Here is a 14,484-nt window from a genome sequence, read left to right as displayed (position 1 = left end):
TTCAGGTAAGTAAGTAACATACATTGCATATGCTCCTCATGAAGGATTAGGGAAATAATTTTAGAGACTTTGTCAATATGACGTAAGAAGTGGAAGAGGTCAACTGCTACTTGAATACATGGGCCCATGCAAGCCTCTCTGTATATGGTAAAACACCAATCATCCAATACGTGAACTGATGTACACAAAGCATCTGGACTTTTTCTATCGTCCATGTCTCTTGCACCAGCAAGCTTGAGTGAGTACAGTGTAGCTGCACCCGCAATGGCTGTAGCCAAGAGCTGGAAGAGACTTGTCGAATCATCTGGGTGCATCAAATATCACAGGTGCTGCAACACACGTTTGCAACAGCTCAGCAGAACCACCAGCCATCTGATGTCATAGCCAACCCTCTTGGACACCATCACATCAAAAATATCACTCTGCTTCTTGGATTCCTTACGATTCATGTACACAACTCTTCAGAAGCTTGGTGAGACAATGCATCGGAACAATACACATCACCAGATCCGTATGTCCTGATTATGCAAAGTTTCAGCTCATGACGAAGAAGTGGATCTTCCCATATGAATACCTGAATCCAATGGAGACTCCACAAAATCACATTGCCCGATATAACCGCATTCACCAGTAAACTAACAGGCACTGCCATAACAGATGCAGAGCACCAGCATGTGGTGAATGTTTGGTGGGGTTTCAACACATTTCATTTAGAGGGATACGCTAAATTGTACATGGGGACAGATATGCACTTGAAAACAGATGTTTCTGAGAAATTCCAGAGTGTATGTACAAACATGTACTTACATACACTCTGGATCCTGCCTTCTGCTACACTGTTCCAGAGCTTTTGTGTGTGTGTGTTAAAGAAGGGCACATAAACATTGAACTGTTGCTGATAGTAATAAGCCACTTTTATTTATTTAATTTTTTTTTAATGCGAGATTCACAGGGGACTTTGGCAGTGTGTCCACAGGTACACAAAGGCTAGTAACTTGTGAATGAGAGAGTAGCAGTACAGGCTATTTGACACTTTGAGTTACATTCTTTACTTAGATGTGAGCAATCTTTGCAGGCATGTCATGCAACAGTCTCTACCATTTGGAGGGTTCCAATGGCTGCCCAAGATGAAATCGTCAAACTGGAAAATAAGAGATCTCATGTGGTTGCTGATGCTGGTGTGGATTATGTCCTGGAGGTAGAACAGGTATATACCACCAATTTATAAGAGATATGCAGTGACTTGCTGCTGTGATTGGTGCATTTAGTCCCGCAAAATGGTTCTGTCCCCAAGCTGATGACAATGCTGGGGAATAACAGAGATACATTATACATTACAGAAACCTTGAGCAGTGTCTCAGGTTGGGGACATGACTTATTAGAATCATCCATGGCATCTCCTCTGGCAGCATCCCTGGTTCAATGAAAGACTAGTCACTGTGAAGATGACTAATGGTTCAGTAGAGTTCACAAAGCCTGTCTATAACAGTACGCATATTCTGAGTCTCTCCAAACTCCACATGCACTGATTCCAATACAAGTTTGCAAAACCAAAAATCACCGATTCCTTTATATGGATACAGAATGTTTCATCTACTGAGTGACGATGCAATCCTTATGAAATAATTAGGTACAAACCTGAGAAATTCAACATGTTTGGACATGTGGCCGATAATGACTTATGGCACAACACCTCAGAACAAGAATGTTATCAGCCTGATGAAAGACAAGATGAATGGCTCACAGGTTGTGGAGTCTGTTGTGGCTCAGATCAAAAATGTATGCATACCATACAGCTGCAGGTACCACTCAAAGACAAACTAAGGGTATGCATTGTGCAGTCTCACAGGTTCTTACAATCAAAGACTACAAGGAGTGTCTGCAAAGTGGTGGTACACCCCTCAAAGTGGACTTTCGACAGTGAGACCATAAATACTGCACGACAACTGAGAGTCGGTTTGTCATACCATAATGGCAAGCGTTTCTTCTGTAGGATGGATGGGATGGGGACACTCTTGTTCTCACTACTCTGTTTACATTTTGTATGCTTACAAATGTGTATTAAGTTTAAGAGAGAGAGAGGGGGGGGGGGGCACATAATGTATCTAAGCAATCAGGTGCTGTTGGGTAATTATCCGATATAAAATCAGTCTCTTCCTCTGTTAGTATTAGTATGATGTACCTCTGCATGTAAGCAATCAAGTACTACTAGCCACAGAAAAAAATGTATTGTTAATGACAATAAATCATAAGTTAAATTTTTATATATATCAGTGTTATCATTTACAAAAGACCTTGATCCTTTCATTATTGAAGTTACTGCAGAATGAAAATAAATAAGAACAATTTTTTGTGTAACATTTTTTATTCTCTCTCTCTCTCACACACACACACACATACAAAATCACTCAGTTCAAATAATTATTTTCTATATGCCTTGAATTCAGCCTGTATTGTATTCAGGATTATACATGCAATTACATACATAGGCACTCCGTCAGTAAATTTAGCCTCCACAAATTTTATGCTTATCGGGATTTCAGATGGATACTTTAGTGTTGGATGAACACTGCCTTTTATATATTGTTCTAATTTATTTATATTCGCACTAATCACACACAAATAGTCGATAAAGTTTCTCATTATGCAGCTCTAATATAAGGACACCAGTGACTTCACCTGCCGCAATCAGTAAAGCATTGTACAAGTTGTTTATATGGCTGCACTTTCAGCTTTTAACTTCAGCACAGCCACATATCAACAACTGATGGCTCATCCCTTAACATGCTAACGTTAATAAGAGTATGTGACGGGTTATATTCAGTCATCATCTTTCTCTCTATCATACTACAGAGATGGTCCCATTTGCAGCCTGCATACTACAATCTAGTACCAAGACTCTGAATGTTCTCTATCTCAATCATTGCATCAAAATCACTGTGGGATGCTAGGCACTGTGGATAGGTGGCACTCGATGGTAGTGTGGATCGGCTGTGAGGCATACTGAGATAGTCTGTGCAGTTGTGATAACACTGGGGTCTGGATGGCGCAGTGGTTACCGCACCTCCTTAGTAAGCAGGAGATCCCGGGTTCGAATCCCGGTCCAATATACATTTTTGTTTGTTGCCGCCAATTCTGTCCCACCACAGCTGATAGCAGTGATCCCCCTGTGAATTTACATGTAGTGCTAGGTCTACATTAATATGTTTAGATTCACTTGCAGCCAAATTGTATGTATTTGTGATCTGCTGCCATTCACCGAGACTGAAATTCTGGTAGCTGCTGTGGCTGGATAGAGTCCTAAGTATAATGAAACAACAACAACAACAAATAATAATAATAATGGATGGATAAAATACTTAGTAATAATCTTCTTCTTCCCAGTTGATCACTGCTGCTGCTGCTGCTGGCACTTTATATAGTACGAAGTAAGGCAGCAAGTGATGATGCTCTTGGGATTGTATTACAAAAATTAAAGTTCCTCGAAGTTCCAAGCTCACACATCATTGGCAGACAGCACAATGACAGCTACAAGTGATTTTTTGGGGGGGAGGGGGGGGGGAGGCTTCACAGGGCAATGACATGATGATTCACAATTCCAGGAGTGATAATGTCAAGACGCTGGTGCACATGTTAGAATGTGATGATGCCAGAATTCCAGGAGTGATGATATCATGGCCTTGGAGTAACTGTCCAAACACGATGATGTCAAAATTCCTGGAACATTGATGTCAAAAAAAGTGCTGAAGTCCGCATTTTTGGCCAGAGCCGACAATGACCCTCGACAAATAATCTGTTGCCAACATATCCCTATTATCCCATATTCATTTGCCCACTCTAGCCTTAAAAGCTGATGGCACAATACTAAGTGAATTCTTACAAGAGAAGTCTGCCTGTAGTCACCTGAAAGGCAGATGGCAATAGATAATAGAATCAAAGACAGTTGTGGCCGCAACAATGGTTCAGCTCTGTGCTAAAATAGAAGAAGCTGCGCAGTTCACCAGAATGATGGGGTCCCGACATCCTGATGTTACTGAAATATCATAACGTATTTACAGCTGTTGTTTATATTTTGGCTTTTATTTTTAGTCCCATGTTCTACATGCTTTGTGGCCATATAATAGCAAAGAGAGGTCCCCCCAGTGTTGGGATCCACTTTTTGAAAGCATCTTTATGATGATGTAGGTTAAGGCCCAGGAATCACATCCTGCAGCCATTCATCCTGGTGGGCCCATGTTTACAAGTAACTGACAGAAGAAGAAAAAAATAAGAAGAAGAAGAATCGGAATTTTAAGTGATGCTCAATAACGTTAAAAAAAAGTGTATAATTAACAGTAGAATCTGAATAATAGCTCAAAAGCACGTGAAATTTTGAGAAATCTTAAGATGAGTTTATTTAATGCCCAATGATCAGCTGTAAGTGATTGCTTTTCCCTCATTTTTTGTTTCTGTTTATTTATTCATTTATTTAAAATTAACAATTTACTGAATTCAAGAATCATTCAATCTCAGCCCTGTAATAACCACAGCACAATTTTATTGATCTGCATATTACTATTAAGCACGGTGCTCTAGAGAAACAGGGCAGATTTCAAACCTACCAGACATGAAGATGTCAAAGAGATGCCTCAGACCACCATGCTGTATGAACATCTGACTCCAAGTCACACCAGCCTCTTTCTCATTCTCTGATGCTACAGCTGAAGTTGCCGAACCAGTATTGGCATTTGTGGCCTGAAAATTCAATAAGTTTGATGCTTCAAGTGTAACAAAAATTATCAAGTAAAGTGCAAATCAAGCAAATCCTGTAATTTTTTTTAAATTTTGTAAAATTTTGGATAACTGTTTAAGACTAAACTGTTATTCTGTTGAAGAACAGAATAAACATAGCAAACATATAAAAATGAGTTCACAAAAAAAGATATCATAAAACACTGCTAACAATGTTTCAACTAAGTGACATATAACCAGCAAAGCATGCACAGAAAAGCAACAGAGAATACGTAACTGAAATCTTTTGTAACAGAAGCTAATTGTTTCAGAGACAAGGAGAAAAATTTAGAAAGGGAAAACAAAGTAGTGAATGGTGGCAACAATGAAAATTTATTTAGGCTTTACAGCCTTGAGTGAAACACAGTGAGTCACTATGCTAAGATTAGGATGACAAAGTGACTGATCATTCATTAAGCATAGCTGTACATGGAAGGGGGTGGCAATATTTTGCTATAAAGTGTGCACACAGTATGGCTGTTATGAGTATTACATGCTACACAGATTCACACTCTCCTTGTTAACACGCAGTATTAAGTTCAAATTGCATTATGGCAATAACTTTTATTATTTTTCTGCAAGCTTTTGTGCTGATATCTGATAGTCTCTTGCAAAAAATGACCAAGTAACACATCAAAAAATAATAGATCATAACAGTTTTTTCACAGCTACAAATGTCATCTGCAACAGACTGTAATAACTCTTCAGAGATAGTAGAACAATATGACAATGATGAACAGAACAGGATGCCCGACAAGGCTCCTTATTGGATTGATTGCTGCTATGGTAGATGTCTTACTGTAAACAACTGGTCACAATTACTTTGTTAGGATCCCAATATAGGAATGAAATACAAACAAGGAAGAAATATTTCGGTCAAATATCTTGTCAATAACACAGTCATTAGAAGAGAAGGAATTTTTCCAGATATGAAGTGCATGGGGAAGAAAATTGGCGATGTGTTTCTTCAGAGAATCATTTAGGCATTCAGCCTAAACATCTTACAGAAAACAACAGAATATCAATCAATATGTTCACATTGTACCAGCTCATTCAGTAAATCAAATCATGAGCTGTCAGAACAGGTGTTATGAATTCTGCTGGTACTGTAGCTTCAGTTGGTCTCATCTCACTCTGTGGCCATTGTGCCAAGAATGGTGATGGAATCTGAGACACATTAAATATACTTTCCATAGAACATTGACCCACTGGAGAAGAATTGTGTTAGGTAATTAAATATTTATATTTTTCAATGTGAAACACTTGGCAATAACCAACTTGAGTCTTATTAAAATTGTATATTAAAATGACAGTAGCCCTTTTAATTTAAAATATGATTGATCTACAGGAACATATTAAGAAAAACATCAATTTCTGAGGTTTAACTGCAGTGTCCCAAGATGTGACCATGAGAGGCCATGCAACTGCCTTCTAATTACTCTGAGAATCTTGTTTGCAAAAATGTTCTGAGGCAAGAAGTATTTTTTCCCTTTCTTTCTGGAGAGGCTTTCAATATGGTGACAAAATTAAAGAACACAAAAATACCAAGATGCTGAACTGTTGTAATTAACTTCAAGGACCTATACTTGACAACTGCCAATAATATTTGAAATGTCATATTCTACATTAAATTTATTTTACTGGCTTGGTCTGCTTTGACTTACCCTCCAAAACACTTCCATAACGAACTCTCTCTTGCATTTCATTTGAATATGAAGTGACCGCAACAGATGAACACATCAAAATTCACCTATACCAGTGGACCTATTTGTCATGTAGAACAGTGTTGTTCAACTAATCCCTTACAATTTACAGGAAAGCAGGTAAATCATAAAATATGCAACTTATTTACTAAGTCTGTTCTCATATACCTTGCAATTTTATATGATATAACAAAAATGAAACAAATGTCACATTACAGTCAATGTAGATAGTGACACTTCTCCTGACAGGTGGTGGTTGATTGACAAGACATCTGCAAAATCAATGTCACTAACTTTTAGTACACGAGGCTCCTACATCTAATACTACAGTGGGATACATGTTTTTGGAATTCTTTCCAGCATCTCCTGAGTGGGCCATCCTGGAAAACTTTCCCATACGATCCCTACACCTTCGAATCCTCTCTCAATGGCTGGCTGCAGGATTTGCTGGCTAGGAAATCTGTCAATTCTTTAGGTTTTCAGCAATTTTCTGCTAGTTGGTAGATAAGTATTTTTCTACCTCAATTTGGTAACAGTTTTGAAATTTTATGCATATTATGAAAAGTGAGACATCAGACCTGCTGTTTTATGTTTCTTCGGGTGTCCTTGTAATGATTCACATTCCACTAAATAAATTATAATATCATAGATTATTTCACTTAAGGTACTCTTATACTTTTTAAAATGAAAATAAAGTTTTAAAGAAAATTATCTGTTGCTCACCTTGTTGAATTGTGTTTGTTCCTGATTTTGTTGATGCTGTACAGAATTTCCTCCATTTCTTTTAGCATTCTGAACTTGCTGATGAGGACGACTCAATGACTCTACTATATACAGAGAATACATCAATTTCTGTGGACTGGCTGGGTCAAGCAATGATTGTAATGATACCCTTTCATCAGACTCTCCAAGCTTTTGGAAGCCCTGAAGGAGGACAGGATTTGTAGGAAGAAGCGTTAAAATGTCCCATACACGACGAGACAGCACTTGTGCTTTAGTATGTGGAATGTGGTGCTGGAACAAAACAATGATAGATTTATAAACACTGCTTTTAATCTTCCAAGAAATTTATTAAGTACTACAGAGGTAAATGTTTAGACAAGGTATATTTCTGGCTTCTGGCTCTCAACTTTCATACTTGTACAGGGGGGAGGGAAGGGGGGGGGGGGCAGGAGGAGGAGGAGGCCAGAGCAGGGCAGATATGTATAATCAAACAAAATTTTCCAAATAAAAATGTCAGAAAACGACTGTTGTAGAGCTACAGTTACTAAAATACAATCATTCAGTGCCAAATTCAAATAAGTCTGAGAGTAGGTGACGGTGAATCTCTCTGGGTGTCTCTAGCAGTGTGGTTCTGTTCAACAAAGCTGCTGCAGTGTTACATTTGAACTGTTGTGCTTCACTGCACTTGAATTTCAAGCATCTTCTGTAAAATCATGATTTGAGAAGAAAAGTGTGAGGCTAAATAAATTTTTTTTTTCACCGTAGCCTTAGTTCATACTTACCTCCCTCATGTTCTTTTTAGAATGAAATTTCTTTCATGCTGTCTGTACATTAGCAAAATACAACAAAACGTGGGCTTTGAATTCCATCAAAACCGCAGTGTTGTTTCTGCAGTACAGCTTAACATTGTAACAAACTGATGGCATCATCAAACAATGGAAAATCCATATGGAATAATGGCAATTTTATGAAAAGGATAGACTGCTTTAGAAGAAGAGCTTTTGACCGAAAGCTTAAATTTATAGCAGTCTTTTTGTTGTCCCTGTCTGCGGCTCAACTTCTCTATTAATCACATTACCGTTGTTATAGTCCAGTTGTTTTCATAGTCCAGCTTTATCCAATAAATAACAAAACATTCGCATACAAAGTAACCAGCCATGGATAGGAATTTGAAGTTTGCCTTGCTCTGACTATTCAGCTGAAATCATTATCTTCAGGTAATTTAATTACAAACTACACTCTTTAATGTAAGGGCAATGGCAGGGGCAAATTATTGTAAATGCACACATTTCTGCATGCTCATTGCTGACTGGCTGACATTTTATGGCCACGGCTTCACAATGGTCATTTTCAAGCTACGGTTATTGGCAAAAATGTCTATTTGACATACCCTAGCCTATTTTGACCTTTAACATCACAATATCTTTTCTCCATCCCAAGTATACAGAGAAAAACACACTTCGATAAGTATTACAAACAATGGCTACATGACTTAAAAGTAGGAATAATGTCCTTCTATCACAAACTGACAACACTACAGGATGAAAAGCTTATGGCTGGTAAACAGAATATAACAGGCAAAGGCAATAACCATCTGTGAGATACATGGACTGCTTAGTACATTAGGTAATACAAAGTCACATGTACAAGGGCACCTGGAAGGAGGAAGGGTAGGGTTTAATGTCCAACTAACAACAAGATCGCTAGACCTGGAACGTATGTCAGAAGGGGGGAAGGATAAGGAAGGAAATTGATCTCTTCCCTTTCATATGAAGCATCCTGGCATTTGTTTTCAAATAATTGCAGAAATAAAGGAAAACCTAAATCTGGATGGCTGGATGCAGATTTTAACTAACATCCTACAAAATGAAAGTCCAGTGTCTTACCATTGGACCACCTCACCTGGTAGGGCATCTGGAATTGGAGCAGGCACTGAATAAGACAGTTAAAACAGTGCAATATGAGATAACTGTCATAAACAGAAGAGGAATGGGAGACAGTAAGAAATGACTATAACATATAAAGGAGATGATAAAAGCTCTGTTAAATATAAAAATTGATTGGAAAATGAGGGGCAAAGGCAGGAACAGGTGCACTTACTAGATTTATTTTTAATAGTGTCTGAACACCATTGTTTTGTAAGATGTTAAAAAAAAGCAACAATGGGAACTTTTAGTATGAATGGTGGGGGCATTAAATGTAAGAACCCTGTTTGTACGGAAGCATCACACACGTGCATCATTCAATAAATAGCTCACAATGCAGAAATTCAGTCCCTATTTTCCAGTTCCATCTCATCACACTTTTCTTCTTCATTTGGATGCTGTTGGTTTTTGTCACCTTTATTCCTCAGACAATGGAAAATCCAGGATGGATCGTAACAATATTATGGAAAGGAAAGTAGCTACTCATCATTTAGTGGAGATGCTGAATCGCAGATAGGCACAGCAAAAGACTCTCACAATTAAAGCTATCGGCCATTCAGGCCTTTGTCAACAATAGACGACACACACACACACACACACACACACACACACTTAAACCACACTGTGAGCAGCAGTGCCAGTGCATGATGGGAGTGATGACTGGGTGGGGATAAGGAGGAGGCTAGGGTGCGGAGGGGGGAGAGACAATATGGTGGAGGTGGTGTACAGTGAAATGCTGCAGGTTAGACAGTGAGCAGGGGAAAGGTGTGTGTGTGTGTGTGTGTGTGTGTGTGTGTGTGTGTGTGTGTGTGCGCGTGCGCGTGCGCTCTATAGTTGATGAATGCCTTAATGGCTGAAAGCTTTAACTGTGTGAGTCTTTTTGTTGTGTCTATCTGCGACTCAGCATCTCCACTACATGGTGAGTAGCAACTTTCCTTTTCACAATATTGTTACCTTTATTCTTCTTACATTTATACTACCTTGTCAAAATCAGTGATTCACAGGCAAAGTGGTGTTTCGTGCTTACTGTCACATCCTAAAATTTTCCCATTCTACAAATAGTCTGCTTGTTCATTTTCCTGATTAAAACCTAGTTTTTCTATGTTGTTGGATATAAGTTAAGAATATCTTCTACATTATGGAGAAGCAGCTGATGGATATACAGTTTTTCCTGTCTTCTTTCGTTTGAAAGTGCAACAACTATATAATTTGTTCCGTATCTGGGACATACAATCAGTAAATAATTATGTCCTTTGTACTGATTTTCCCATGGCTATAAACACATGTAACAAAAAACTATTGACTATACTATCTTCAAACATCTAATGGTTTTATCAGCTCTGGAAGATCAATATTTTTCATTATTAATTGTGCGTGTTTTTGATTCATCACGTGTGTGTGTGTGTGTGTGTGTGTGTGTGTGTGTGTGTGTAGCTTATGGACACTCAACGGCGTCTTTATCAGCACACTTACTCTCATTAAAATGAACAAATGTGGCTAAAATCCCAGAAATTGTTCCACATTCATGTACTCAAGTTAATCACACAATTACTATCTCACAAGCAGTAAAACAACAGAGGAAGAGTAAAAGTAGCTGTACATGAGATTTAAAAACAAGTAAAACACACAGAGGGGTAAAAGAAAGGCAAAGGCAAATGTCACTAGCTGACTACTAACAAAAAGTATGGGTGAGCCTCCTCTATCAACATATTAAAACCATGTCTCTAAAATCTTAAGAAAAATGTTGGGCTATTCACAAAACTTTAAAACCCGAACAATTGTTTGAACAGTACCTAAAACAGTTCAGATCCATCACCAAATCTGCCGTGGCCCATTGGTCAGAAAATAAAACACAGTCCAATAAAATGTGGCACACAGTGATCTGTACACCACAAGCAGCACACATCTGAGCAACAAGACATGCGTCACAGGGCTGTGCCCTATGCGAAGACGAGTAAGGAGGACCCCATCCTGCAAATGTGGCTGGAATTACGTATGCCACAGCCATGTTGTGGGCCTTACTAAACGGAGCATACTGTCTGTTGCTATCAGCCACTCAACCTCCTGCCGCCACAAAACACTGGAGCTAAACAGAGAGGCTATAGCATTCAGGGGGATGGCACACTGAAATAACTGAGAATCATGACACGCCTCTTTGGCTGCTACATCCACCCCTTTATTCCCCACAATACCCTTGTCCCCTGGTAGCCAGGAGAAAGACACCACCTTCCTCAGTCATTGTACTTGGAGGAGGGCATCTTCGACATTCTGGATCACTTTATCTGCTGGGTAAAAACAGTTCAGAGAGTGAATGTCCCTCAGAGAATTGCAATAGACAAGAAATTTAGCACTGGAAGAATGTCCCATTTACTCCAGTGGCAGAAAGATTGCATATAATTCTGCTTCAAAGACAGTAAAGTCTTGAGGCAGTTGAACCTTCAAGGATATGATCTGGTAAAAACAGAGCAACCAACTGAGGACCCCTGTTTCAACCCATCTGTAAAGACAGCTACATAGTTGTGGTGCTCATATAAAATGTCAGAAAATATCACACAAAAAACAGAAGGAGGCATGTAGTTTCTCCTGTATTGCACCAAATCTAGAATTACTCTGGGACACTGCAGTAACCAGAGTGGTAGACAGTTAAAACCTTGGATTTGGGGTTTACTTGCTCCACACCGAGTGACTCCAGCACACACTGTACGCGGATCCCAAATGGTACTATGGCTCATGGATGGGTCGGAGAAAAACGTTCCAGAGGCAGACAAGCAACAGTATGGTAAGTGGGTGAAATTGGAACTGCGAGGAATTTACATGCCTGATGCACCAAGAGGAGCCACCGCCGGATGGTGAGTGGCAGTTCTCCGGACTCAGTAAAGAGACTGGGTATGGGACTTGTCCTGTAATCTCCCGTGGCCAGCCGAATCCCCTCATGGTGGAGAGCATCAATGATCTTCAAATAAGAAGGCCTCACTGATTTATACATCGTACACCTGTAGTCCAACCGTAAATGCATGAAAACTCTATAAAACTGGAGCAGATGCACGGTGTCTGCTCCTCAAGACCTGCGGCAAAGGCACTTTATAATTCAGTGCCTTGAGAGTTCTGACATTCAGGTGTCTCCGGTGTGGCAACCATGACAATTTGCAGTAAAAATTGAGGCCCAGTAACCTCACTGAGTCTCTAAAATGTAGAAGTATGTCCCTTATATGCAAGCCAGGCAAATTAAACATGTGATAAGAACGATTAAAATTTCACACACACACACACACACACACACACACACACACACACACACTTATCATCAGAAAACTGATAACCCATTTTTGCAGCCCACTCCTTTAACCTCTGCAATGTGAGCGGCAACTGATGGCTCGCTATTGCAATACTGGAGGAGGAATGGAAAACAGCAAAATAGCCTACAAATACAGAGCACTGTACAGGGCTCCTTACAATGGACTGATACTGTTTATGCGTATAGCAAAGAGATTAACACTTTAAACACTGCCCTGAGGTACGCCATTCTACTGCTGAAAAGGATAGGATATGTGTCACCAACACGAGTCCTACAGAACTCATCAGGTTACCTTCCATTAGGAAAGCGGGTGCACTCAGTGACTGTTATGTGATTTATAAATTACAGAGTGCAGCAATCAGTCTCTCTCTCTCTCTCTGCAAATTTTAGTATCCAGATTTCGGCTAGTACCTAGCCATTACCACTGCACTATTTTTTAATCTTGATGCATGTTAGTTCCCTGTTAGTCGGGCGTCAGTCACAGTTCTTGAGTATTTAAAGAACTGCGACTGATGCCCAAATAACAGGTAACTAACATGCATCAAGATTAAAAAATAGTGTACTGATAATGACTAGGCACTAGCCGAAATCTGGATTTGCAAAGTAAAATCTGGAGAGAAGAGAGAGAGAGAGAGAGAGAGAGAGAGAGAGAGAGAAGAAGAAGAAGAAGAAGAAGAAGCAGAAGAAGACTGATTGCTGTGTTGCTGCGCTCTATGATTTATAAATCCTACAGAACTGCTGGGACAGAAAAGACTGTAGGAAGATGGGGAGATGGTCACAAAAGCCCCATTGACGCTCTCTCCAAATAATGTCATACGTCTTACTGATATCAGAGAATATGCCAATACAGTGATGTCTACATTGGACAGACTACGGAGGGCCACCTCTAGCATGGTTAGGTCATTGACAGTGAACTGTAATCTCTGGAATCCCCACTGAGAGCGGCTAAGGAGGTGCCTGGTCTCTAACAACCAGACCAGACAATGGTTAACGATTTACTCCAGGGTCTTTCCTACACTGCTCGTTAAGGTGATACTCTGGTAACTACTGGAACACATGCTTGCCTCTTACCTCGAGTTGGGGAAATGACCTATCTGCCATATAAAATTAAAACAGTTGAGGATTTCTGGCAACGCTGGTGGCAAATGTCTTAGCATGCAGTACAGATTTGGTAGTGAGCAGATGCAGTGGCACATGTCTTACATAGTGCTGATTCCAGTTCCCACATGGAGAAAGGGGAGTTGTAGGACTCAGAATTGTTGGCCATCTTTACAGTTGCACTGTAGTGGCAAAAGATCAGATCCTGGCTGGAATGAGCAGTAGTTTTTGCAAAATGCTCTGCCAACATCTGAGCAATGTCTCTGGGTGTTGTTTGGAGACACCCCTGTTTCAAGACTGTTGATATTGGCAAATGACTGCTTTTATCAGAAATCCTCTACTTTCGTAGAACAAGTGGTATGGTTGATAAGGTCCAGGAACACTTGGCATGACCTTTTCTTGCTCTCCTTAATTACTTATCATGCCTTGGCTCTCAATACTGGAAAGACTGTAAGGGTGTCTGCAGTTGGGTGGCATTTAAGCCATTGAAGAGCTGCACCCCTATCCTGGATGGCTGAATGGCACTCATCAGTCCACCAAGGTACAGGTCACTTCCTAAGATGACCTGAAGACTTTGGGATGATTAAGTCAGTGACATGATGGGACACTCGCATGATGTGTTCCACCCATTCCTGGACATTGTCATAGTGTTTGAACACAGCCAGTGTCCAGTTAGCCCTGCTGACCATCCATTTCTATGGTTCTGTTGAAGCAATCCTCCACCCAGTAGGTTAATGCAGAGTGGGAAGTGGTCACTGAAATGAAGGTCATCAATGTCTTCCCACCGAACAGAGTGTGCAGGGGCTAGAGGGCAGATAAGTCAATCACTGGAAATGACTCAGTAGCAGCACAGATATGTGTGGGATTACCACAAATCTTGTAAAGTCGTAAGGCCCTCTAAAACCCAACCCCTAGAGCAAGTGGAAGTCGAGCCCCACAAGAAATGATGAACATTGCAGTCTCCCAAAAG

General features: G+C 39.9%; 1 protein-coding gene across 1 annotated transcript in view; it reads right to left on the bottom strand.

Moving 5' to 3' along the window:
* Positions 1 to 14,484, bottom strand: part of LOC126263189 (ubiquitin carboxyl-terminal hydrolase 34) — a 524,696-nt gene that overhangs the window by 295,117 nt on the left and 215,095 nt on the right. The window contains exons 22-23 of the mRNA XM_049960250.1: positions 7,197 to 7,487; positions 4,602 to 4,734 (exon numbers count right to left, since the gene is read on the bottom strand). Coding sequence (XP_049816207.1) covers positions 4,602 to 4,734; positions 7,197 to 7,487 — 424 coding nt within the window. The remainder of the gene's footprint in view (positions 1 to 4,601; positions 4,735 to 7,196; positions 7,488 to 14,484) is intronic.

This window comes from Schistocerca nitens, chromosome 1 (genome assembly GCF_023898315.1).
Source record: "Schistocerca nitens isolate TAMUIC-IGC-003100 chromosome 1, iqSchNite1.1, whole genome shotgun sequence".
NCBI lineage: Eukaryota > Metazoa > Arthropoda > Insecta > Orthoptera > Acrididae > Schistocerca > Schistocerca nitens.
The sequence above is the reverse complement of the archived record's forward strand: the minus strand, read 5'-3'. Positions and strand labels throughout refer to the sequence as shown.